The following is a 25,784-nucleotide window of genomic DNA, read 5'->3' as shown; positions in this document are numbered from 1 at the left end:
TTTCATGTTGGATGGTATCCATTCTTACAGGTACCATCCAAATCTCATTTCACATTCAGAAGTAACTATTGTGCTTTTTGTGCATTTGTGATGCTAAAAGGCTTCTCTCTCCCTCTCTCATATATTTCAGCAGATGACAGGAGATCTAGGAGAAGTGTCCTGCGAGAATAAATGCAGACAGGTGGACACATGAACCAAGTTGTGCTTTGCAAAAGAAAGGAAAATTAGGTAAGCATCATTTTCAGATGCCTGCACTGATCTTGAAACATATATGGTTGATAATATACAGTCATACACCATGATCAGAACAAGTTCAGTTTTAATACTGGTACGAAGCCCCATATGATTTTTCCATTGGCACAGGTATTGTATTGGTACAATACCAGTACTTACTGTGTATCAAAACTGAAAATATTAAAAAGAATGAAAAACTGCCAGTATTGGCCGCTACAGCTGGTATGGTAAGTACCATGGTTTGGACCAGTATAGCTGCACGTACCAGTATGACGATTTCAGTATCCCAGGACCTATGGTTTCGCATCAGAACAGTATAGTATCATCCAATTCTGGTGGTTTTTGAATCCATGGTAAGGACCAGCAAAAAGGAATGACAAATCCTGAAGATGAGGCACTATTTTGCAATCATCAGTGCCAAGTGCCACTCGGTCATGCACATGAGAATGAAGTGTTGAGGTCTTGAGGACTTAAACCTAACCTACTCATCCAAGACATCTTTCAACAACTATTCATGCATAAACCAAGAGAGCCTTAAATACCAAGGGTTTGCTTGGTTGCTAGGAAGCCGATGCAAAAGGGAAAATAGAATTTTACCATGGAAAAGAAAAGTTTTCTAGAGATACAAGCTTTCCAGCTGTCAGTTCTTGGTCGAAACAAATGAAAATCTAGACTTCTATCAGCCAATAAGTTTTTAAAATTTTTGTTACAGCCAACCAGATCCTAAAATAATCTGAATGTGAATTCCAAAAAACCCTCATGCTTCAGTATCATGGTGCTAAAATGCAACTAAGTTCCGCCAAAATATTCATCATGAGCAAAATCTAACATCTACTACCACCTTAAAAAGGACGGGGTGGAAATCCGTTAAAGCTCATCAATTCAAAAGGTGTCGCAAAATCAATACCATTGGAATCAAACGGGCTGACTGTTTTAGTGGGTTTCTAAATTACAAGGAATAAGAGAACCCAGAAGAAACCAGCAAACGATGACTTTTAGTGCATCCAAATGCAAGCTAAAGCTATGTATCCCCATCCATGTAACAAACCAACATCTGTTTTAACCTGTTTAGAAGCTAAAAACTATTTTGACCTGTTTAGCCGAATGTCAATGTAGAAAATCAGAAGAGTCACAATAGCCTAGGTGGTAAGTCAAGTTCATCATTATAGATTATGAACTGCAAAAAAGCTATGTTCTTTAAGTTGGAATGCTCAACACTCCTTTTCCAATAGCATGGATATTTTCTTATTTTCATTGAATAGAGCAAGCTATCAAACCAACCATGCCTCCCTTAAACTTTCCATACATGTATCCTATCATCCACCTCCCTGGTAGCTAATGGCAATAGAACATGAATAGGGCGTTAGGATTAACTAAGCCAATGACCGGAGCATAATAAAATGAGACAATCATCCAATCATTCCACAATCATCATCAGGAAAAACGTAAAATCAAGACAAATTCGTTACCCAATGTCCAATGCTAATCATCAATTATAAAACGAGATATCCCATTTGTTCCACAAGATGATTTATTTATGCCAAAATTAATACCCATTCCATTTCAGTACTTCTCCTAAATTTCCACGCAGAAAGTAACATGGAAAGAAAGAAAGATCCCACCTTTACCCTAAGCCGTCGATGCTGAAGCGATCATCCCGGTCTTCCTCGCGTAGGCGAAGATTCCCCCAGCCTCAATCACCGGCCCCGCGTCTCCGATCGGCTTCAACCGGTACTCCTTCCCCGTGGTGTGGTTGGTCAGCCAGCGCTCGTCGAGATCTACGGTCACGATATCCCCGGTTGTGCATTCCTTCCATATAACCGTCTTCTCGGACTCCAAGGGGAACATCTCGCCGGTGGAGACGGAGTTCCGGAAAAAAATCCGGGCGTAGTACTCCGCGACGACGGCCCAGACACCGGCGGCCCCGAGAGCGACGGGGGCGTGCTCGCGGGAGGAGCCGCAGCCGAAGTTGGCGCCGGCGATGACGATCGGGAAGGGGGTGGAAGCGGCGCCGGAGAGAACGAAGGGGATTGGGTAGGCGGAGGAGGGGAGGCCACAGAGGGCGAGAGAGCCGAGCTTTTGGTACTCGTCCGGCTTGGAGGGGACGAGGGTCAGGTGCTCCGCTGGGATGATCTGGTCGGTGTCGATGTTGTCACCGATGACGTAGCAGGGGCCGTGGAAGGTCGTTGGCGAGGGGGACGAGGGGGTGACGGCAGCACGGGGAGCGGTGGAGAGGAGGGGCTCGGGGGGAGATCGGGAAAAGGAGGGGCATTTCGGGAAGGAGGGGCGGCTTGGGAATCGGAGATTGAAGGTGGAGGAGAGAGGGGAGCGGGTTTCCTGGGAGTAGATGGAAGTCTTGGAGGTCCTCGCGGCCACTGCCGGTATCCCCGCCGCCGCCGCCGCCGCCATGGATATGGTAACGGAGTGCTTTACATAAATAATTTTTTTTAAAAATTATTTATAAAAATAAATTATTTTTTAATTTATTTATCAAAATAATATAAACCTTACAAATCATCATTTTGAACGACGATTTCTGATCATCTTTTTTTTCACGTAAACTATGAAAAATAAAATAAAATAAAATAAAATTATTATTTTAAATAATATTTTTTAAAATATTATTTGAAATGGTGTTTTCAAAAAAATAATTTCAAATATCAAATTTAATTATTAATTTATTAAAAAAATAAAAATAAAAATTTTAAATTTTTAAAAAATAAAAATTATAATTTTGATTCAAATAAAAATCATCATTTCAAATTAGAATCCTCGTTTCAAATTATTTTTTTTAAAAAATATTAAAAAAAATTGATGTAAAAAAATAAAAAATATCATAAAAAAAATTGAAAAAAAAATAACATTTTTAATTTAATTCAAATAAAAATAATCATTTCAAATTACAATCCCTTTTCAAATTAATTTTTTTAAAAAAATACTATAAAAGAAAAAAATAAAAATTATAATTTTAAATTTAAAAAAATAAAAATTTTAATTCAAATAAAAAACATCATTTCAAATTATTTTTTCCATTGAAATTAATTTTTTAAAAAAATATCATAAAAAAATTTAAAAATAAAAAAATAAAAAAAACCATAAAAAAATGAGAAAAAAATAAGAAAAAAAAATAAAAATTATAATTTTAAATTTAAAAAAATAAAAAAATTAATTTTAATTCAAATAAAAAACATCATATCAAATTACTTTCTCCATTTCAAATTAATTTTTTTAAAAAAATATCTTAAAAAATTTAAAAAATAAAAAATATCAAAAAAATAAAAAAATAAAAAAATAAAAAAAATAAAAATTATAATTTTAAATTTAAAAAATATAAAAATTTTAATTTTAATTCAAATAAAAAATATCATTTCAAATTACTTTTCATATTTCAAATTAATTTTTTTAAAAAAATATCTCAAAAAAATCTTAAAAAATTTAAAAAATTAAAAATATCATAAAAAAGAAAAAATGAGAAAAAATATGAAAAAAATTGGAATTATAATTTTAAATTATAAGAAAAATAAAAATTTTAATTTGAATTAAAAAAGAAATTAAAAAAATAAAAAATACCATAAAAAAAGTGAAAAAAGGAAAAAAAAATAAAATTTGTAATTTTAAATTAAAAAAATAAAAATTTTAACTTTAGTTCAAATAAAAATTATCATTTCAAATTACTATCTCCATTTTAAATTAATTTTTTTATTAAAAAATCACATAAAAATAATTCAAAAAAATAATATGTAATATATAATATAATATATCATAATAATAATATAATATAATATATAATAATATTTATATTAGTTATTACAATATAATGTAGTATATTATATTTTAATATAATATATTATAAAATAAAATATTATATTATATTATATTATTATAAAAATTATTATAAGATATTAAAATATAATAATATAATAATATATATTTTATTATAAAATATAAGATATTAATAAAATATAATATATTATATTATTATAATAATATATAACAATATAATTATATCATAATATTTGTATAATACTATAACCCTATCTCATCGAGCGGTTGATAAAAGCACCCTATCATACCGATGCCTTACCGACTTATACTGGTCCATACCGCACTGTATGTAACGATTCGTGCCCTACCGATTTATCTGATTTAACTTATTTTTGAATATTTTAAAAAATATAATTAAATTATCCAATATATTATTATTATTTACATTATAATTTCTATAATCCTTTTAGTATAATTTTTTCTCTCCTAATCTTTCGAGACACATGAGACAATATGTATCCATGTTCACAAAGCATAACATCCGTTCACTTGAAATTAAAATAATCTTTGATAAAAATAATAATTAATGATATAAAATAGAAGAAAAAATATCAAGTGTAAAAAGAATAGTACAATAAAAGTCTCAAAAATACTAAATACAAATCTAAAAAATACTAAGTCCCATAAAGACGTCGTGGTGCCCATAGTCGCTTGGACCTTCTCAGAAAGATCCTCAACGGTCGCTCCTGCTCCTATATTTGCTGTGATGGCTCCTCCCCCACAGCAGTAGAGGTCTACTGGTCATGCTGCTCAGGAATAACCTCCTCAATCCCCTCAGGAATGGTCTGCTGTGCTGTCGGAGTATCTGCGGACTGAGTGACACCCTCAATCTCCTCATCTGGATATACGGATGGTCCTGAAAAGAAAGTATCATACTTATGTGGCCAACTGGTACCCGATGATGTCATCTGCGACATGTAGGAAGAAGAAAGTCCTGCCATCTGTGGATCAAGTGATGACATCTGCGGCATATGCGGTGATGGCATATGTGAAACATATGGTGACGACGTATATCTCATATATGGCACATCGGCTGCTCCATATTAAGGCGCATAGCTATCTGGATCAACGCCAATTGCCACTAATATTCTCGAACTTGTTCTTTCTATCTCACGCAGTATGCGAATCCGCTCGTCCTCATCAGCCGTAGATAAAGCACGACGAGCGTCGAACATAAGACCTGACATAGAATCAGTCTACATAATAAAAATAAAATTAGTAATATATTATAAAATAAAAAATAAAAAAATAACAGAAGTACATAAAATATTTTTTAATTTTAATTATTAAAAATAAAAATATTGATATAAAATATAATATTCATGGTCTTACCAAAAGATGTACAGCAGAACTCTCACCCTCATAACCTGAAACTACATACCAAGGCTGTCCAATGACTCGCACTGTAATGCTAAAAAATCAAGCCATGTAGTCCTCGGTATGTACATGGTCTCTCAAAATGGGATCATCATGAACTACGTAATCTCGACGTGCATCCCAAATGGCGATGTACTCTACATATCTGATACGCCAGTCAATACGAGCTCTCCTTCGTCGATCAATACGATGAAATCTCTGGTTGGTATCAAACTGCTCTAGGATGCTCTGAATCTGGCAAAACTGCCGCATGACACGATCGGAAAGATGCCACTCCACTACATCAAAACAAATAAGTGGCACCCTAGCAGTCCATATATTATGTCCAACTGTACACATCTACGACAATATAGTCCATATCTTTTCTGTACATAGCTCCAACAAAAACTGATAGAGTTAAAATAAAAAAAAATTAGTAAGCTAAAATTTTAATAGATTATAAATACTGTAAAATGATATTTATAAAAAAATCAAATTTATCGATGTATATGTATCAACTAATATATCCAACTGGTACCTATAAACTCATGCCACTCTCGTCGATACGTGATGAACGTTGAATGCAACGTTCCATCTATTTCACAATCTACTCATGTTAAATAATTTTTTATTTTTTTATGATATTTTTAATTTTTAATTTTTATAGTTATTTTTATGTGATTTTTTAATAAAAAATTTAATTTAAAATGGAGATAGTAATTTGAAATGATAATTTTTATTTGAATTAAAGTTAAAATTTTATTTTTTTAATTTATAATTATAATTTTTTTCTTTTTTTTTCTTTTTTCACTTTTTTTAATATTTTTTATTTTTTTAATTTTTTTGGAATTCAAATTAAAATTTAATTTTTTTTATAATGTAAAATTAAAATTTTATACTTTTTGGTATTTTTTTAGATATTTTTTTCTTTGTTTGGAATACTTTTTTAAAAAATTAATTTTATATGGAGAAAGTAATTTGAAATGATGTTTTTTATTTGAATTAAAATTAAAATTTTAATTTTTTAAATTTAAAATTATAATTTTTATTTTTTTCTCTTTTTTTCTTTTTTTGGTATTTTTTATTTTTTAATTTTTAAAGATTTTTTTGGGATATTTTAAAAAAAAATTAATTTGAAATGGAGAAAATAATTTGAAATAATGTTGTTTATTTGAATTAAAATTAAAATTTTTATTTTTTTAAATTCAAAATTATAATTTTTATTTTTTCTCATTTTTTCTTCTTTTATGGTTTTTTTTAAAAAATTAATTTGAAAGGGGATTGTAATTTGAAATGATGATTTTTATTTGAATTAAAATTAAAATTATTATTTTCTTAAAATTTAAAATTATAATTTTTATTTTTTCAATTTTTTTTTGGTATTTTTTATTTTTTTTATACCAATTTTTTTCAGATATTTTTTTTTAAAAAGATAATTTGAAATGAGGACACTAATTTAAAATGATGATTTTTATTTGAATCAAAATTATAATTTTTATTTTTTTAAAATTTAAAATTATAATTTTTATAATTTTTATTTTTTTTTGAAGAATTAATAATTAAACTTGTCACTTAAAAAGGCGTTTTCAAAAACATCATTTCAAATGATGTTTTAAAAAATATCATTTGAAATAGTGATTTTATTTTTTATTTTTTTCATCGTCTACGTGAAAAAAAGGTAGAAAAGGAGTGGTAAGGTGGACATCAGAAAACGTCATTCAAAATTATATTTTATAGGATTTGTATTATTTTGATAAATAAATTAAAAATTAAATTATTTTTATAAATATTTTTTTTAATTATTTAGATAAAGCACTCTATGGTAACGAGTTGATTACGGAAGGAATGCGGCTTGTCTATGTAATCCAAAGGAATATTAAAGACACTACTTCAAATTAAGGAGTTACGTTACTGTTTTTAGTTTGCGTTCATTACAATAACTGATCTTTTTCCACAATATAACACCCCCTATTTTCAATTTTTTTTTGAAAAAAAACAAAAATCCTTCAAATTAGAGTGAGAAATCTTAAATTTAAAAAAAAAATAATTAATTTTCTAATTTATTCTTCCAATTCTGTCACCCATTTATGTTAAAAAATTATTATTACCTTATCATCACGTGCCAACAAAATAAATCTATAATTTTGAAAATACGTTTCTACTAAATTAGTAGTAAATTTTTAATAATTTTTTAAACTGAACTGAGAGCAGTGGAGACAAAGATAAAGAGACTTATGTTGGACAAAGAGGGTCATTTTAGTGAATTATGTGCCATGAGATCTCATTCGGCCATTTCATCTTAAAATTAAAATCGAAATAGGATTCTCAATCAAACAATTGGGACGAGAGTCGTCTATTTCCATTCCAGATTCCAATTCTCTCTGCCAAACATCTTGTAGTTGTAGATGAGAAAGATTTTGCCATAAATTGAGACTATCTTCATTGTACGTTGACCATGAGGTGAAGGCCTTGCTGGATGGCTCTTACCCCTGTCAACACTTGAAGCTTGCATGATCTGCGAAGCATGTAAAATAACTCTAATTTGGCTTATCTCAATCCATTTTAAGCAGCATTGGCGGCTTGTGAAGACTTTTATTATGAACGGCTAGAGAATCCAATCGATGGTTGCTTACACGTAGGTGTTTCTAATGGAGAGGAAACAAATTCATCTGACTTCAATGGAGTCCAAGGGAAATAGATTGTCCAAATCCACTAAAACCATAGAGAGCATCTTTGTGAAAAGGAATTTGATATTTTTTATAAGAAAAGATATGGAAAAACGGGGTTGTCAATGGGTCAGACTTCCTGAGCGGCCAGATGACCCGGCCCGATAAACAAGTTGCTCAGGTCTGGCTTTCTAACCCAAAAGCCTGGCTCAGGCTTTTGGAAGATATGTAGAGGCCTAACTTAGGCTCAGCCTGGCCCGAAATATTTCTTGCAGCTGGCCGGGCCTGGTACTGGTGCCCATGGCTTGATTCGGGTCAGGCAAAGCTTGAGCACAAACTCTAAGCTTCGTTTGGTTCATGAAAAAATTAATTTTATTGAAATATTTTTTTTTTTTAAAAGATGATATCTAGATATATTATATTTAAGAAAGTGAATATCGTATATTTGATTGGTCATAAAAAAATAATATAAAAAATATATTTTTGAAAATTATTTATACTTGATTGAGCATCTATTTTATTGAAAAAATTACATAAAATATCTTTTTATATAATTAATAAACTAATTTTAAGACTGTTAAAATTAAAAGTAATTTTAAGAAAATAAAATGATTTTATCTTGGTTATTATTATATGGAAAAGTGGATTTTCATAACGCAACCTATTCAGATGAGAGACGGAAACGTAAAAAGAGATAAATTTTTACCTTTAATTTTGAACCAAACGAAAATCTTTTTGATGCACTTTTTTTTTTTTTTATCTTCATCGTGTGAAGAAATTATTATCTAAACCACGCCTAGATAAACCACCCAAATCTATCTTTATATTTCATGAATTTTCAATTGTGCGTTATCCATCATGCACATGCTTCAAGATTTGTGCTGGTCTACCCAGGTGTGGCAATAATTTCTCCTTCCTGTGCGCCAAACGAGACCAATCTGGCCCACCGACTTGCGCCGATCTGAACGCTGCACATGAGCCAAAATTTATGCACCGACCGCTTTCCACCTAGGTGAACGGTCAAGATTTACCGAGCGGCATCTCACCGGAAAAGAACGACCGATTTGCTTGGCTGTCGCAGCATTAGATCAACCTCAACCACGTCACCAAACTCATTATAAATCGTGTGGCACGAGGTTATTGAAGCTAACACACGTGGTACCACCAATCCGATCGTGCCACGTGGACTTTAACCAGTGAAGCCAACGCACGCTGGTACCGAGGTTGGGTTGCTCCATCACTCCTCTAACGTACGGTCTCACCAAACCATGAAATAGGCTACTTCCCGACACCCAATTTACTGAAACCCCAAATCAGCACCCTCTGTCCGAATAGCGGGCCCCACTTTGGTTCCCTCACCGTACTGCCTAGGTGTCCGCTGCGTCTCTTTACCCCGAGTGCGTTAAGCACTATCAGCAATAAATCAGCAATCTAACTGGACGGGAGATCATATCAATGCGTACCACGTGTATTCCGACTGCGGGGACTCGGTGTTCTCGGACGTGTCGACCACTAAAATCCGAACCACCATCTCCAGCCACGACAAGACCCGGACCCCCTGCGCAAGCCACCGAAAAGGATTTCAAGTATCTCCACCTTTCCCCCGAAATCCTCAGCCAATCGTCCCTTTCCTCCCACCCCGAGAATCACGTGCTCTCATCTCATCCATCCACTTCTTTATCAGGGAAAAAACCAAACAACTCACAGAATCACAGGATGTGCCTTCTTTTTCCCCATCATTCCATATATGATGAAGAGGTTGGAAGACTATTCCTCCTTCGAATCCGTCAATCAATGCCTACATTAATGCCCGTTGCCTTGGAAGGACTCGTCATTGACAAGCCACCACACACTCAGCCACAGGCACCACCAAGAACCACTTGATAAATATTTGCTAAATATTGCCATGTTGCTTCCTTGCATGGATTTTGGGAAGTATTCTATTTGGTTGTGCTCATTTTGTCTGGCCTTATAATCTTATAATTGGCATTGTTGTGTTGGTTTCGGAGAACCTTAGCTTGCTCCGATGGGCGATGCATCCTATGTTTCAGCTTTGTTGCTTCCGATAATGGTTTGATGGGAGATATGGGTTGGGGTTGTAGATTTTTCTGGACTGTGTGTGGCTTATCGGTGGAAGTGATTCTTTAGATTTCTTGGGGTTATATAAATGTAAATGCGAGATTGATTTTGTGTTTGAGGTTTGTTGTTAGTGAGAAGGAGCTGTTGGAGAGTTTGTTGGGGTGATGGAGAAGCTATTGTTTGATTCGAAGTTGGGGGTGGTGTTCTTAGGGACGACATGCTCAAAACCGCCGATCGGTCAGAGGAGCGGCCGAAGATTCTCGCGACAAGTGTGTTCCTGTCGAGAGATAGGTAGCTTCTTGCGTCGGTATTACTTTTATAGTTTATTTAGTATTCCTTCTAAATTTTCTGGGTGTCAATTGACAGATTCGATGTTTTATGGCTTGTTATGTTCCATGGTGCTTGTGAGTACTGCATTGCTTTGGTCAGCTTTATGGGTCATTCTTATGGAAAAGCTTTCTTGGTTTGAGGTCATGAAGTTGAGTTCTTTACATTATCATCGGAATAAAACTTTGCATACAAGGGCATTCATTTCATAACATCTTGATTCCTCTGGCTGAAGAAGGTCACAAAGCAAAGTTTTGATTATGTTCTCCTTTGCTTTTTTTTTTTTTTTTTTAAATTAGTCTATGAACCAATGATTGATGGTGCATCCCAGCTGGAGTATACTTTTCATATATATGAAAAAATCAACTGCTTGGTGCCCTTGAAGATCTATACTTGTGTTGATTATCCCAATGATGCTACCTAATTGCGCTACTCACAGGGCCTGGACTCTTTTCCAATTAAACATGCTTTTCTTTTGCAATATGTGCGACATGTCCATTGTATAGTCACATTGAACTGGCGGGTTATGGATGTTGTTTATTCCTCCCTGTGTTTGCTTCAAAATGCAAAATGTAGGGCACTGTTTTATATGCATTTCATTTGCCAGATGACCATGGTCCAGAATTCTTTAATCTGATCATTTTTCCATTTCCGATTTAATTGTTTTATTTGCTTTTCTGATTTAGGCTTCCGGATGAAGGTTTCCTATTCAATTTCTAGATCATCAAGTGAAGATATTGACTCCACAGCCCGTGGAAAATTTTTAAAAAGCGATTCTTCGATTATAAATGGATCCGAGGTCGCAGCTTGTTTGTGGCCACCTGCCAGAGGGAATTATATACTTGATGCTTATGAAGATGAGTATGGAGGAATCATCATCAAATCAGAGAGCTTGCCTTGGAATGCAAATGACTTTGCTTCTTCCCTGCGAGCATCTCTTTCCCAGTGGAAAGTTGAGGTATTTGAAAGCACTAGATCATCAATCTATACATTAGCATCTATACAATCTATGTCACTTTATTTTGGATTTTGATGATTTGAAACCATGGTCTTCAAGTAGACTTGCTTCTATAATGCACAAAATATCTTCAATTTCTAATGAGTGTTGTGTGGTGGCTGCATTTATATCTGCCGTCCAGTTAATAGTGGCTGTGGTTGAGCATATAAAGCGAAAATTAATGTAATGGAAGGAAGGCAAAGTTGTACTCTTTTAACAAGCTTGCATCCTAGTTACTTAGTAATAGCAGAGCATGCATTTGCATTGCGATTGGAGTGTCATCAGTGCTGAAGAAGAAATGTTCTAACAATCTATACAACTTACCATATGATTAGCTTTCTGTATTGTCTTCATGGTTTTGTGTTGATTAATTTATTTCTCCACAATTTCACTGAGCATGATTCTTAAGTGTGTTCTTGTGTGAGTTTCTTGCAGGGAAAGAAAGGGGTATGGCTAAAGTTGCCACTTGATCACTCTGAGTTTGTCCCTATTGCAGTTAAGGTACAAAGCCATGTTTGTAATAATCTGGTTTTTAATCTCATACCTTCAAAGTGAAGATGCTGTTGCATTATTGATTGAAATTGGGGCCTTTAAAGCAGGGAATTTAGTGAAAATATATATTATTCATGTGTTCATTGAGTTTCCTTTTCATTTTTAAATGATTACTGATCTACCTGAAGTCTGAGTGCTGCATTTTTGTCCTCTTCCAAATTTTGTTTGATCAATTTGTATCACAGTTTTTCACCTTCATCTAACCTAGTGGGCTCTGTGCCACATCATGGTGCATATTGCTAAAAAGAATAAATATCAGAAGAATATAACAACTTAATTTCTGGGGAAACTTTGTCATATTGGGTGTCAATATCATGGTAGGGATCATGTAATATTTATCTTTCAGATAGTTATCAAGATATACTTGATCCATGTTAAATAACCATAGTAGATTATTGGTTTTAATGGAAATATCTTCAGTAAGTGTGAAAAATTGTGAAAGCATTATTTTTATAATCAATGATAATACCAGCATATTGTGCAGGAAGGATTCAAGTACCACCATGCAGAGCCAAAGCATGTAATGCTAACATATTGGATTCCTGAAGGACCATGCCTGCTTCCTGCCAATGCATCACATCAAGTTGGGGTGGGGGGTTTTGTAATGAATGATAAAAATGAGGTACACTTGGAATAAGGACGGATAGGAGATTTCTAATTGCAAAAATATGTAACCTTAGTTTCTTTCATCTAAATAGTTAAAGACTATGGAGTTGCATGTTTAACATGTCGTCTGCTAATTTATTCTTTGATTCATTATATTCGAGATCTAAATACCACACAGTCTGCACAAAGGCTTGCATACGCATACTTGTTGGGTCTATTTATAGGGTGGAGATACTCCAAACTGTCCATATCTGGCCTGCACAGGCCATTTTAAGAGGTAGCTGAAGTATCCCAGTTTTGTCCATGGAGCTTCTGCGGTAATTGCTGGCATGGCAATTCATATTCTAACCATTGGCTACTATCATCCACCAAATCCTAGATATCCCCTTGCTGTTACTTTTGCTGGTCGGCCATAGCATGGCCAGTATTCTTCCTTGCAGCTTTTGGTATTCATAATTTTTACGATTTAGTTCCAGAATTCATATATAAAATATTTCATTACTGGATGTTATAGTGCACCTTTTCATTCCATTGATAAACAAAAGGATTATACACACAACTTTTGAACACTAGCTAATTTCTAAAGCTTGAATGTCTGCTTTGTTAATAAAGGTTTCATAGAAAAAAATGGTTCAAGAACTAGGTAAACAACTAAAAGTACCATGTCCTAAAAGGCAACCATCTCCTTGCGCTTATTTTTTTTCCTATTGTGATTTGAATTTATGTTAAATGTACATTTAAAATATGATTCTGTTTGATGTTTTTATCAGGTATCAGCATCCAAAATTTATATTTTGCTAAATAAATTTTCAACATTTGCAGAATTAGATTGACTTACAAGCATTTTGTTATGATAGCTCTGCTTCACATGCATCCCAAGTCACAGTGTTTTAGTTTGCTCCAATGTATATGAGGTGATTAAATTCAACAAAGAAATAACATCACTGAACTTTTTGAAGTTAATCTAGATTTCATCTTTTAAGGATAACTGGTGGCGTCCTTCATATTTAAGAACGAGCATTTATAAGTGCTATGCTGCCACCTGTCTTCTCATTTGGTCCATGTATCTGTTCCATGTGACCCTTCCTGGCCAAATTAACAATTATTCTTATTGTTTACTTATCAGTTAACATAAAGAGTTGGACAACCTCCAACCATAAAATAAAAGAAAAAAAAAAGGAAAAGGAAAATTCCAAAGTCTATTTCTTTAACGTTTTCTGCAAACATCAACTACATGCAGTTTTTCAGAGTGCAGTCTTGAATGTAGAATGCACCCATAATTTTCCACGTACTTCTCTAATGGCATCCTAGATTTTCCTTGAAGAATTTCTTCAAGTATGAAATAGAAAATTATAAACAGTTCAACTTCCCGTCAAGTGGCATGCCGAAAATATTAACTCTTTCACAGATAAGCTTATGCTTGTCCTTACTGTAAACCAACTTGATCTTACATTTTATAAGTGGCTTCTATGAGGCGACATTATGATAATTATCATGATATGCATGCTTATGCTTGTTTTTAGTGTAACAAAACTTTTATACTTTATCGAATGGTTTTGATACTAATGAACATTAATTACCTGTTCTTCATTTATGTTACACCATTGAACCTCCACAGGTGCTTGTGGTGCAAGAGAAGTATTGTGCTTCAACATTTGCAGGTCTCTGGAAATTACCCACAGGATTCATTCTTGAGGTATTTCTTCTAGCAATAGTTGGAAAAGAAAAAAAAAACCTTCTTACTCTTCTCGAATGAAGTTTTTCTTTTTATTTTCTTGTTTGGCAGTCTGAGGAGATCTTTTCTGGAGCTGTAAGAGAGGTCAAGGAGGAAACTGGAGTAAGAAGAAAAGACATCATTCATTTTTGTTTGCCGAACAACTTTTATATTCCTTCTCTTTTCCATTTTCCAGCAATCAGAACAAGCGGTTCCTGCATATTGACGTTATTTCCTAACTATTTTACAGATTGATACAGAATTTGTGGAAGTGATAGCTTTTAGGTAATAATATATTTTGATGTCTTCTTATTCCCACATGCTTTTGAGTCAAAAGAACTTCCTGATACTTAAGCAATTTATTTTAAATTATTGTTAGAGTTATACCTTTATTAACTAAATGAATTGCAGCTGAGAAATGCAAACTCTATTCACTAAATGTGTTGTTACAGTTATTCATTTATCAAAGAAATGCTGAAGCTGGTAATTGCTCTTATACAAACATTCTTTAGTTCCACACTTATTTGTTCTATCATTCCAGTATCTTTACTCTGCCATTGTGCCTTACCCTTCTCTGCACAAAGATGCACATTATCTCTTATGTTTCCTTGAGTTTGAGGAGCATACTGTAATTCTTATTCTTAATTACCACATTGACATACATATTCACTTCAACACTTGCTTCTCAATATTCGAACCAAGAACCTGGAAATTGTAGAATACATCGTATGAAACACTTTTGGCTAAACATAAAGCTAAAGGGATTTTAAATTGCAACACATAACTCAGTGTGTTTTGCTTCCTACTGCAATGAATCTATTAAGATCTTGTGTAACAAAATTAGCCTGACATGTCCCTCAAAGCCATTTTGATTCCAAGTTTTCAGTGTCCCTTCCAATAGATGGTGTATCAGGATCAATCTGAATTCAGAAGAAACAATGACACCTCTGGGGATGAAGCTGTCATTGCCTTATTTCTTGAATGACAAGGATCTTTGAGGCCGATTTTAGATAAACTGGTTTAACCAGTAGGTAGAATCACAAGCACCAATCATATCTATACTGTTTACTGCCATGCATGGTTTATAAACTATTCAGTCACATTTGCTCGAACCATTTATGCATGTTTTTTTCACAGATTTGTTGTACACTAATACTAGTTAGGAATTATCAACATATAGAAGGTGTTTTTATTCAACTAAAAATGTGTATACCTTAGCCTGTGCCTTCATAGCACAGGTGCTTGCAAAGTGCAATGAATAGCTTTTTTTTTTTTTTTCTGAAGAACTTTAGTGAATTGTAATTTCCGAGAGCATTGGGAAAGCAAAAGTTTGATATCTGACAACATTAATTTAACTGATTTATAGTTGCAGATAACAAATATAACCCACTGATTCCTCCTTAAATTTGTGTTCTTGTCTGATGGCCTAATATCTTTTGTAGAAATGAACAGAAGAAATTATATAAAAGGAATATAATTTTATCTTTTTGTGCAAAATATAAGAATTTTCTCTTAGATGTTAATTTTTTCTATAATTTATCTTGTACCAGGCATGCACACCATGTGGCATTTGGAAAATCAGACCTCTTTTTCATCTGCATGCTGAGACCTTTGTCAAGTCAGATTAAGATAGATGAGCTGGAAGTACAAGCAGCTAAGGTAACTATTATACTGGTAATCAAAGTACCTATGAGTTTCTCAAAGACTTAAAGTTTAAAACTATGATGGGTTTCTATAAGATCATTATGTAGTTTTCTTTATCTCTGGTAAGTAATTGCTGTCATGCCTAAATACCTCTTGAAAAACTATATGAAACAAACAAGTATATAACCATAACCATAGATATCAAGCATTATCCAGGACATTTGGGAGATCATTATGTTGGCATTTTATCTATAATAAGTTGATTGCCATCATGCCTTATTGCCGGTTGAGAAATCATCTAAAACAAACAAGTATATGAACATAATCATAGATATCAAACATTATCAAGGACATCAGGCAATCCTTCTCTACCATTATTCCTTCTAGTGGTTACATCCTATCCAGAATATTAGTAAGATGCCTTTGTTTAATAAATAATGATATATACTTGACTGTAAGGCTGGAAATGGGCTCGGACCGATCCGACTATGGGCTGGGCTTCGGGCTAGGCCCGAATAAAATTAAGCTAGATCTGGGCTCAGAAATATAGCCCATTTCATTTTCGGGCTGGGCTCGGGCTCGCTATTGGCTCAGCCCGAGCCTAAGCCCGACTACAAGGTATAGTTCTTCCGTTCTTCATTTCTCTGGAGGGAGCGCATCGCCGGATTGGCTTCGTCGGGTGGTGAAGCTCTGCAGGGGGACCAAGAAAGGCACGGCGGACTGAAGAAAGGCACCTGTGGGCGGCAATTTTTCTCCGAGAGACTTCACCAGAAGAGGGGGAAAAATCAAGAAGAACGAGGAACCAAGAAGGGATTGGATCCGAAGGGTGGGTAGGGAGAGAAGAGATTGATTTCTTGCTTGCCTTGAGGTGGACGTCGTCGAAGGGTTTGCGGGGCAGATGGGATTGGTCGTTCTTGCTATAGTACAAGCGGCGCATCGACTCTTCCCTGATGACCTTGGACCCCTTCTCGGTCTCACAGCTGATCTCGATCCGATCGGGCCCGTGGATCTTGTAATAGGAGAGGACACCATCCTGGAGGACAAACCACTAGGGCTGCCACACCTTGCCGTAATTGACCCATTTATGGAGGATCCCGACAATCCCATTGCCGACGATATCATTAATCTTCACCTCTCGGCAGTTCCTATTGCAAAGGAGGCCGGCATCTCGTAGCGACGGTGGCAAAGCCGTCATGGACATGGAGGAGGTGAAGGAGTTGGCAGAGACGGAGGCGCCGAAGACGGAACTAGAATTTTAATGTTGAGGGGGCCAGACTACATTAAAAACAAATTACATATAATATTTTTCAAACTAAATAATCAAATCATATTAAATTTTTTTAACAAAGATTAATAAAAATAATCAAAGAGTGATAATAAAAAATTATCAATATCTTCTATTATTTCAATTGAACACGTCGATTTTTCATATCATAGAAGTCATCTATGATATTATCTACAGTAATTATTTCAGAAATTTCTTTTTCTATGTGAACAACCAATGAGTCTGTAAGAAAATCATCTTCCATTTTGTTTCTAAGTCTTGTTTTCGTGAGGTTCATGGCTGAAAAAGCTCGTTTAGTTGTTGCTGTTGAAACTGGAAGGTTAAAACAAGTCTAACTAATCTATCAATCAAATGATAGATTTTTTATTTTTTCATCTCCATTAATTTTTGACATAAGTCAGCAACTGTAGACAAATTCTGCATATCTGGATGACATGGCACATCAAGAATATAATGTTGCAACTAATATTTTAGATGAATCCTTTCTTGCTCTGTAAAATCCAAAGGATAAAACTTTTCAGCTAATTTGTATATAGAATCAATGTCAAACGACTTATAGTTATTTGTTGCGATGAGATCTAGCTTTGCTCATAGTAAATGGGGTATTAAGATCAGAAACTTCTATCTTATAGTAAATGGCGCTTTTAGGCTCTGGTAATTTTTGACAATAGCACCTTTCTTACTTTTCTTTTTATTAGTTTAATAATATTTATATTATATTTTTATAATCATATTAATCAATTCCCACATTCTCAGCTGTATTCCCACAACATATTTAAGTTTGGAGGAGCCACTAAAATGAGCCGAGTCTTATATCCGGGCGTGGGCTCGGGCCTAGCTCGAGTTAGGTTTTTTATGCATTTATTGGGCTTAAGCCCGGTCCGAAACCTGAAAATAAATTTCAGACCGGGCTCGGGCAGAAGTAGGGCCCGGCCCAGCGAGGCCTAGTTCCACCCCTACTTGATTGGCATTACTAAAGTGACTCTTCGTTCCTTTTTCTTTAACCTTTTTCTGAAGTCTTGATGGTTAGCAATGATTACAGTTTGTAATCTCTTCATTTTCGGAACGGCAAACTATATTGTACAGGAGAGGTGTCCAGTTCTGCTTCCTGTCCTCATAATTCATGTCGTGCACTATATGTTGACATTGGAGAATAACATGTAAAGATTTGGCAACAATAGCCATAGCCGCAATTGACTCTAATAAGTGCATTGCTCCACCCATGGGCTGCTCCTATTTAAAAAATTTGACACCTGCTTCAAGATGTTTTGAGATATGTGAACACCGGCATCTTATAGTGTCATTAGTTTCCTATATCTGAAGCATTGGTTTCAAATTTTTTTCTTAGAAACCGTATTTGTTTTCTTTTTAAATGGTAACAGTGTTAGTTTTTTAAGTTATAATTATAACAAGCATGTTGTCAGTGATAGCAACATACTTGCATCCAACCTAAAAGCATAACAATAGTCAAAAACATGTTAAGTTGTAATTTCAACTTTGTATTGTTATTTTCCTGATAAATAGCTCATATATTTCTGGTAATTTCGGACTTTTATTAAACAGAATCAAAACTCTGGCTTAAGCATTTGATTTTATCAAACATGAATTTAGAGATATGTGGACTAGTCTTCCTCTCCTAACAAAAACACTATCCTGAGCATTCACAATGAGTTTTTACAAAAGAAATAAGCTAGATTGGATCACCCTTCTTGCTGATTTCATGGCAAATCTCTCTCTCTCTCTCTCTCTCTCTCTGACATGTTCATTCTGATCCCAGTGGATGCCTCTCTCTGAATTTGTGGAGCAACCAAGCATTCAAGATGACAACATGTTCAAGAAAATCATCGACATTTGCATCGCACGGCTTGGTAAGCGTTATTGTGGATTAGCTTCTCACCAGATGATCTCAAAATTTGACGGGAGATCATCTTCATTGTACTATAATGTGGTGGAGCCTCAGGATTTCAATTGCCAGGGAACTTGAAAGGCATGAATTTTCGACTTTGTTGATGCTAGTTTGCTCTAACTTGTACCCATGTATGGAGTAAGCTGGGCCGAAGCCGACCAAATCAAAATCCCGTAGCTCTTTGCCTGACTAGTAGCATTGGTGTTCAACCCCAGAAGTAGTGCAATTTGGGGTCTCTGTGTACATACGTATATGAATGATATAATAAAATAAACTCTTCTACTCAATCAAGTGTCATGGTCTCACAGTCATCAAAATGGAATTATGCCATCGATAGAAGGATTCCTTGGCCGTGATAAATTGCCTCAAACAATGGAAATAAGAACATGGCATGCTCCTGTGAAGAGTGAGAACTGTTTAGCATGAGTGGTCATGAGTGATTTTGTTATCATTTCCTTGAAATGATGCTGTCCACCCACCACCATCATTCAAGAAAGAAGAAAATGTAGATTGAGATTGATCAACAGTTAGGAAATCAACAATGCTTCATGATTTTGAAGATTTTGAAGGAGAATGCTTATATACTCAAACCAAATCTCGGAACAATTCACAATCTCTACCTCTTTCATGAAGAAACATTGAATTGTGATGGGTCTTTTGTAGCTAACATAGCTTAAAGTAGCACGGTTGCCTCACTGCACGCCATTTGACACAATAGCACTTGTTGTTATAATGAGATTTAATTTTGCCACTCGGTTTCATTATGACAAAGTAAAACTTTATTTGCGGACGTGCCAACCAAATTCCTGTTTGTATTGATTAGTGGAGTTTGCATGCCATGTTGGATGAATCATATTAAAACACAGATTGCAAGCACGTGGTTCACCAAGGTACGTGGGGTATCTCTCATGTGAAAGAAGGATTTCCCTCCATGCAAATCCACCGTTGGATCATCTGCCGGTCCGATTTGCACAGGCGGATGAATGATAGAGTTCGGATCGCTTTGAGAGTTGTGCAAGGGAAGAAAAATCTTTTGCTTATAATATATTTTTTTGATACATGCGGACGTAACATCATTCTGGTATTAGAGAAGTTCATAAAATCAAAGTATAAAAGGTCGTGCAGGACACATCTGTCATTCAATTTTCGAAATGCTCCGCCCGATGAGATCTACGGTATGCTTGTAGGATCGTCCAGACCCCTCCATTCGGTGACACGGACCCAAGTGGAAAAGAAGGGTACGCTGGTAATAAGAAGCATGGTAGGGGGCATTCTTTTGCCAATTAATATTAATTAAGAATTCAAAAGGGGTTGCGTTCCCCGTCCTGCGCTTGATGAAGGGGCGAAGCTCTCCTTTCCTGAAAGAAGGAAAGGAGAACGAAAAATAGAATTAAGAAAATTATATTATTTCAAATAATCCCCCCTCAAAAGATTCTAAGAAACCCACCCCAAGATCTCTCTTTCCCCCTTTTTGCTACCATTCTTTCCAAAGGTTCCTTCGATTCTAGGGTTCCCCATTCAAAATGCGGTCCCTTCGCTGGATTCTTGAATTCGAGCTCGAATCCCGGCCTCGGTGATGAGGAAATTGACCCGGACTTAGGGATTCTGAGGGATCTTTGAAGGTGATTCTGGGGTCGCAGTAACATGCGGTCGCTTCTGCCGGGATGTGCGTCTCCGAAGGTGCAGAAGAATGGCAGGAGCGACGGTAACGGCAGGACGCATCTCTATTTGAACGTCTACGATCTTACTCCCATGAACAATTATCTCTATCTATTTGGCCTCGGGGTCTTCCACTCCGGGATCCAAGGTGCGTTTCCTCGACTCCCTTTTGTTTTATCTACTTTTCTTGAGAAATCTGGGTGGAATTTTGGCTTTGAATTAAATTGTTTTGATCGTTCCCGTCGCACCGGTATAGTTAGAATCTCTTTAGACTGCCAAAAGAGTTAGGATTTGGTATTATAACTTGTAAAGTGCGTTTTGTTGAGTCATGATCACCAGACTTAAAAAGGTTGAAAAATTTACCTTTGTGTGGTCAGATTAATGCTTAGAGAGGGTGAAAAAGAGAGGTTTGTGCATGCTGATCAAGTTGCTTTGGACTAGAATGAACGGCAACTTGTTTGAGAACATAACCATATTCTTTCCACACACGCACCAAACCACCAACCCCCTCGAAAGAGAGGAAGAGGGGGCAGAGAGGCGTACCCGGTCACAGAACCTTAACCCTAGCCTCAGGAACTGTCATCCGCACAAAGAGGCCAGGAATGGAGAGATCGAGAGATCTGGGGAGAGGGAGGAGAGAAAGAGGGAGAGGAAGAGGGGGAGACGGTATGAGAGATCGGGATAGAGGGAGTGAACTCGAAAGAATCGACAGAGGTAGAGGGTGGAGAGTTTTTACAATAATAAAAAAAAAAATCAGCTTTCCGAACCAATCAACCAAACCGTCCAGGCAACCATTCAATCTAGTTCGGTACACCCCAAATATCCTGGTTCAGGACGGTTCATCAGTCACTTCTTCATGGTTGGAGGACCATGAATCTTTATGTAATATGTAAAAAGTTATCTTTCTAATTGCTGAAACCAAGGTGTTAATTTACATGATGGACACCGCATGCACAAGAAGCAACGTAAGTCATGGTAGTTTAAACCAAGTTTTTGTCATCTATATACCAGACCCCGTATGGGTGCCACACTGGTGCAATATCAGTATGCCTGATATGAGTATCAGTTCAGCGTATTGAGACTTGGTATGCGCCTCATGAGTCTTGGTTCAGTACCAGTATGGCATGCCTAGTATGGTATGTATGGGTATGGCGAACCGTGCCTTTAGACATTAAAGCGAGTCATAACCCCATGACTATATCTTGCACATGAATACACAAAATTGATTGAGATTGAGCTTGAGAAAATTTATGTGAACAAAGACAGGATAACAGAGGATGGAAAAGCATACCTATAAGGATAAGAAAATGATAAAGGCAGTCAGAATCAGAGGCATAAAACAAATTTAACAAAAGGCTTGATCTTTCTGTTTGTGGAAGATCGTGGAAGAGCTACCAAAATAGATTTTGAGGGTAATATTTCACAGATTCTGATTTTTTCTAGTTCTGGATGATATTAGTAGTTACAATGCAATTCTCTTTTCTTTAATTTCCTAAAATGAGATTTGGAAGAGATTTAAGGTATATGATGTATTCATTTTTTTTTCTTTTCTTTTCTTTTTTTTTTGCATGCATGTGTGTGTGTTGGGGCGGGGGAAGGGGGTCCAATCTTATCTGCTTTTTGGAGTTGTTTTTATTATGTGGTCTGCTCTGCTGTCCAGCATAATGGAGCTAGCTATCATGCAAGCAAGTATGAAATTGGAATAATGTTTTTTTTTTCCTTTTCTTTTGCCCTTTTTAAGTGAAGGATTTTGTTTGTTACCTCTTTGGTTTTCCTCTTCTTATCCAGTTTATATTCTTCTTCTTTTCTTAGCCCTTACATCTTGCTTGCTGCTCTTATTTTTAGAATGTATCCCCTGCACCTACACGATAGTCCATAGTATTCTGATCTCTTTAAAACCTAATTTTTTTCTACTCATTCATCAAACATAAGTAAAAATTTGTCAAACCAGACATCTGGCCTAAGTGCAACATGTTCACAAATCTTGGCCTGGGGCAGCATTTGGCATGTGATAATTTATTATCTTTTGAACCGAAAGCCAGAATCCAATTTTACTTAAGAAATCCTGCCTTTATCAAAAAAAAAAACCCATGGGGAAAATTTATGTAGACCTTCTGAGTGGTACATAGCCACCTAGAGTCCTGTACGTGCATTTGGGTTCTTATAGTGGTTGGGTAGAGTTGAATCCATGGTTTGCCATCCTAACCAGTACTGTACTGGTCTCGTGCCATATTGACACATGGGATGCTGTCTCATACCATAGCGAACCATGTACCAACACTGTAACAGGATGGTATCAGTATGGGGTCTGATATCGAGACGTCGAACCTTGGTTGAAATTGTTGAATGTCTGCTCACTTCTGAATTTTAATTGAAAGCCTTCTTATTTGTATGTTTAATCATTAATCTCATTCTATTGATAGAGAAGATGTCCGTATTAGCATGACTATATGTCCTCAATTAGATGGTGCACTAACAATATAAGAAGTTTTAAGTAGGCCGCTTAGTTGATGAGTTGGGTAAAATTATTACTCTCAAAAGAGGTGAAGGCCGATACCAAAATAAGCATGCAAGAAAAATCCTGGTTTCAAGTAAACCATCATTTCAAAGTCCATAATGTTTGGGTATAAATGCCTTATAAAATAAAAATGACACTTGAGATTGTTAATTTTAAGTTCGAGGCATATTTGATGTAAGTTAAAGTGGGTTGTACTTAATAATTCTTATCAATATGTCTGATAATGAATGAATAATATTTGTTGACAAATTTATGTTGCCATTGTTTATTATTTGATTTATAGGATGCCTAGAAAATGCTCTTGCTTGTGAGTGATTAATGGGAATGTTAAGGTTGACAGATAAAGAATATCTTATCTCATGTATTTATAAGTTCCCAGATCAGATTCACTTCCCATGTTGATCAGGGAAAGGAAAGAGGGATTCCTTTCTTTTTTTCCTTTATTTTTTTGGGTTGGGGGTGGTTTGGGGGGGGGGGGGAGTTGACTCTAACCCGACCAAGTAAAGGCTGTTCCGAAGTACAAGGGTAGTATGAAAGTATAAACTGTTATCTTGAATTTTGGAATCTGCTAGGATGCAGCGAGGTCAACTTTGTGCACTAGTGGTTCCTGATTTCTGCTTTGGCATTCACCTATCCTTACTTTTATGGTGAAATTTTTTTCTTAAAGATATTTATATGCTTTTGTTTTTCTTTGATTGTTCTGAAAATTTCCTGGGTCAAAAACTATACCTAATATTTAGGCACCAAGTAATTTCTTTTCACCAGCTGGTGCGTAGCTTTTTTCTGACATTTGAGTTTGGTGTTTGTAAATTGATTGTATATTAGTTTTTGTAATTTGTATACACATGCTGTTCATTTTCATTGACATGCTCATTTTTGTGCCAGTCCTGAAATCATGTCTGCATGCAAACAGGCCTCATACTTTGGTGAAAAACTTATTCCAATGCTTGCTCTTCAAGTTTCACTAGAAAAACTTATAATGAAGAGCATGGGGTTGCTCAAGGGGATCTGAGGATGATGGATAAAGAAATTTGTTGACCAGGTCCAAACAGATTGATGCACGAACAATAGCAATATTGATGATCTAACATAAAAAGAATTGAATGCAAGAAAACAGATCAACATTTTTGTATGAAAGTTGGATCTTGATATATTATTGTATGGATTCTCGGCCCACTGGTTGACCCTTTCAATTGGTTTTGTGTAGAACTGTTGCTGACATATAATTGGTTCATATGTAAATCTGTCATTTTCCAATTCTCTATGCATCTATTACAATTCTTTGTTGCATGAGGTTGATATTACGAGAGTTCATTCATTTATTTACGTTTTAAACAAGCGTCACTATGAGAGTAAGGTGTATTTTGTGCTTGGGAAGTTGTTATCTCAGTCATTGCAACTAAAATTTTTATCAATTACCACTAATCCTATTGTTGAATTTGAATATGAGACAACTATACACTCCAGTAAGGAGGAGGGATGGGTGGGGCTGTGGGGGAGGGAGAGAGAGAGAGTCTCTCAAGTCTCAATTGTCATCTAGTGCTATTATAGTATAGAAATGACAAAGATGTCCAAAAACTTCAAGCTAACAAGACTTCAATTGGTCAATTACCCATCATTATTGATCTAGAATGTAAAGTGCCTAAAAAGATGCACCAGTAATTTTTTTCTTTCATTTTCTTTGTTTTCTTCTTTTGGGGGGGGGGGGGGTTTCATCGTTTGAAGGGATGTAATTTTGTGTACTCGAAAAATGAAACAAGAGGAGATTTTCTCCCAGGTCACTGCACATATAACCTGCTTATTATTAATCTTGTTTCTTACCTTTTTATTTTCTTGGTTCTTGTGGTATAATTTCTTCTTTTTTTTTTTTTGAATATTTTCAAGTACTAATTTTTTACTTGACAAACAGTACATGGCATGGAGTATGGATTTGGAGCACATGAGTACCCAACTAGTGGAGTATTTGAGGTGGAACCAAGATGCTGTCCTGGTTTTGTCTTCCGGCGTTCTGTGTGGCTGGGCACCACTGACATGTCTTATTCAGAGTTCCGCATGTTTATTGAAAACCTTGCTGGAAAATATCATGGCGATACCTACCATTTGATTGTCAAGAACTGCAATCATTTCACAGACGATGTTTGTATGCATTTGACTGGAAAACCAATTCCAGGATGGGTAAATCGGCTTGCGAAATTTGGTCGGTATCTTGTCTGATAATCTTGCTGGCCTCCATTAGGATGGTGGGTACTAATAAGTATGAACTTTTGTGAAGTTTCAGGTTCTTTCTGCAACTGTCTTCTACCAGAAAATATTCAGGTTACAGCAGTTGGAAATTTACCAGCTCAACCAACACTCTCTGGTTAGTTTGTATTATATTAGTGCAATAGTTACAGTTTAGTAGCTTCCATCTAGACGT

General features: G+C 35.4%; 2 protein-coding genes across 7 annotated transcripts in view; one reads left to right on the top strand and one right to left on the bottom strand.

Moving 5' to 3' along the window:
* Window positions 1–1,699: 1,699 nt before the first annotated feature.
* On the bottom strand, window positions 1,700–9,122 carry LOC140852429 (3-isopropylmalate dehydratase small subunit 1-like). The gene is made up of 3 exons (XM_073245362.1): window positions 9,113–9,122; window positions 4,821–4,915; window positions 1,700–2,661 (listed from the first exon to the last, which is right to left on the bottom strand). The coding sequence occupies exons 1-3, from the start codon at window positions 9,120–9,122 to the stop codon at window positions 1,864–1,866; spliced, it is 903 nt and encodes a 300-aa protein (XP_073101463.1). The 3' UTR covers window positions 1,700–1,863.
* A 672-nt stretch (window positions 9,123–9,794) lies between these two features.
* Window positions 9,795–25,784, top strand: part of LOC105053957 (uncharacterized) — a 29,379-nt gene continuing 13,389 nt past the window's right edge. For 3 of the 6 annotated variants that reach the window (XR_012135419.1, XR_012135418.1, XR_012135417.1), the window contains exons 1-11: window positions 9,802–10,451; window positions 11,174–11,445; window positions 11,920–11,985; window positions 12,521–12,658; window positions 14,261–14,338; window positions 14,429–14,479; window positions 14,607–14,641; window positions 15,907–16,015; window positions 19,063–19,153; window positions 25,278–25,565; window positions 25,641–25,727. Coding sequence is in view for 3 of the 6 variants with exons in the window: in XM_010935305.4 (XP_010933607.2) it covers window positions 10,325–10,451; window positions 11,174–11,445; window positions 11,920–11,985; window positions 12,521–12,658; window positions 14,261–14,338; window positions 14,429–14,479; window positions 14,607–14,641; window positions 15,907–16,015; window positions 19,063–19,153; window positions 25,278–25,565; window positions 25,647–25,727 (1,336 nt within the window). In the remaining 3 variants the exon portion in view is untranslated. Of the gene's footprint in view, window positions 10,452–11,173; window positions 11,446–11,919; window positions 11,986–12,520; window positions 12,659–14,260; window positions 14,339–14,428; window positions 14,480–14,606; window positions 14,642–15,906; window positions 16,016–19,062; window positions 19,154–25,277; window positions 25,566–25,640; window positions 25,728–25,784 lie in introns of all 6 variants that reach the window. The other 3 variants (XM_010935306.4, XM_010935305.4, XM_010935307.4) reach the window with 3 other exon arrangements.

Source organism: Elaeis guineensis, chromosome 11 (genome assembly GCF_000442705.2).
Source record: "Elaeis guineensis isolate ETL-2024a chromosome 11, EG11, whole genome shotgun sequence".
Taxonomy (NCBI): Eukaryota; Viridiplantae; Streptophyta; class Magnoliopsida; order Arecales; family Arecaceae; genus Elaeis; species Elaeis guineensis.
The sequence above is the reverse complement of the archived record's forward strand: the minus strand, read 5'-3'. Positions and strand labels throughout refer to the sequence as shown.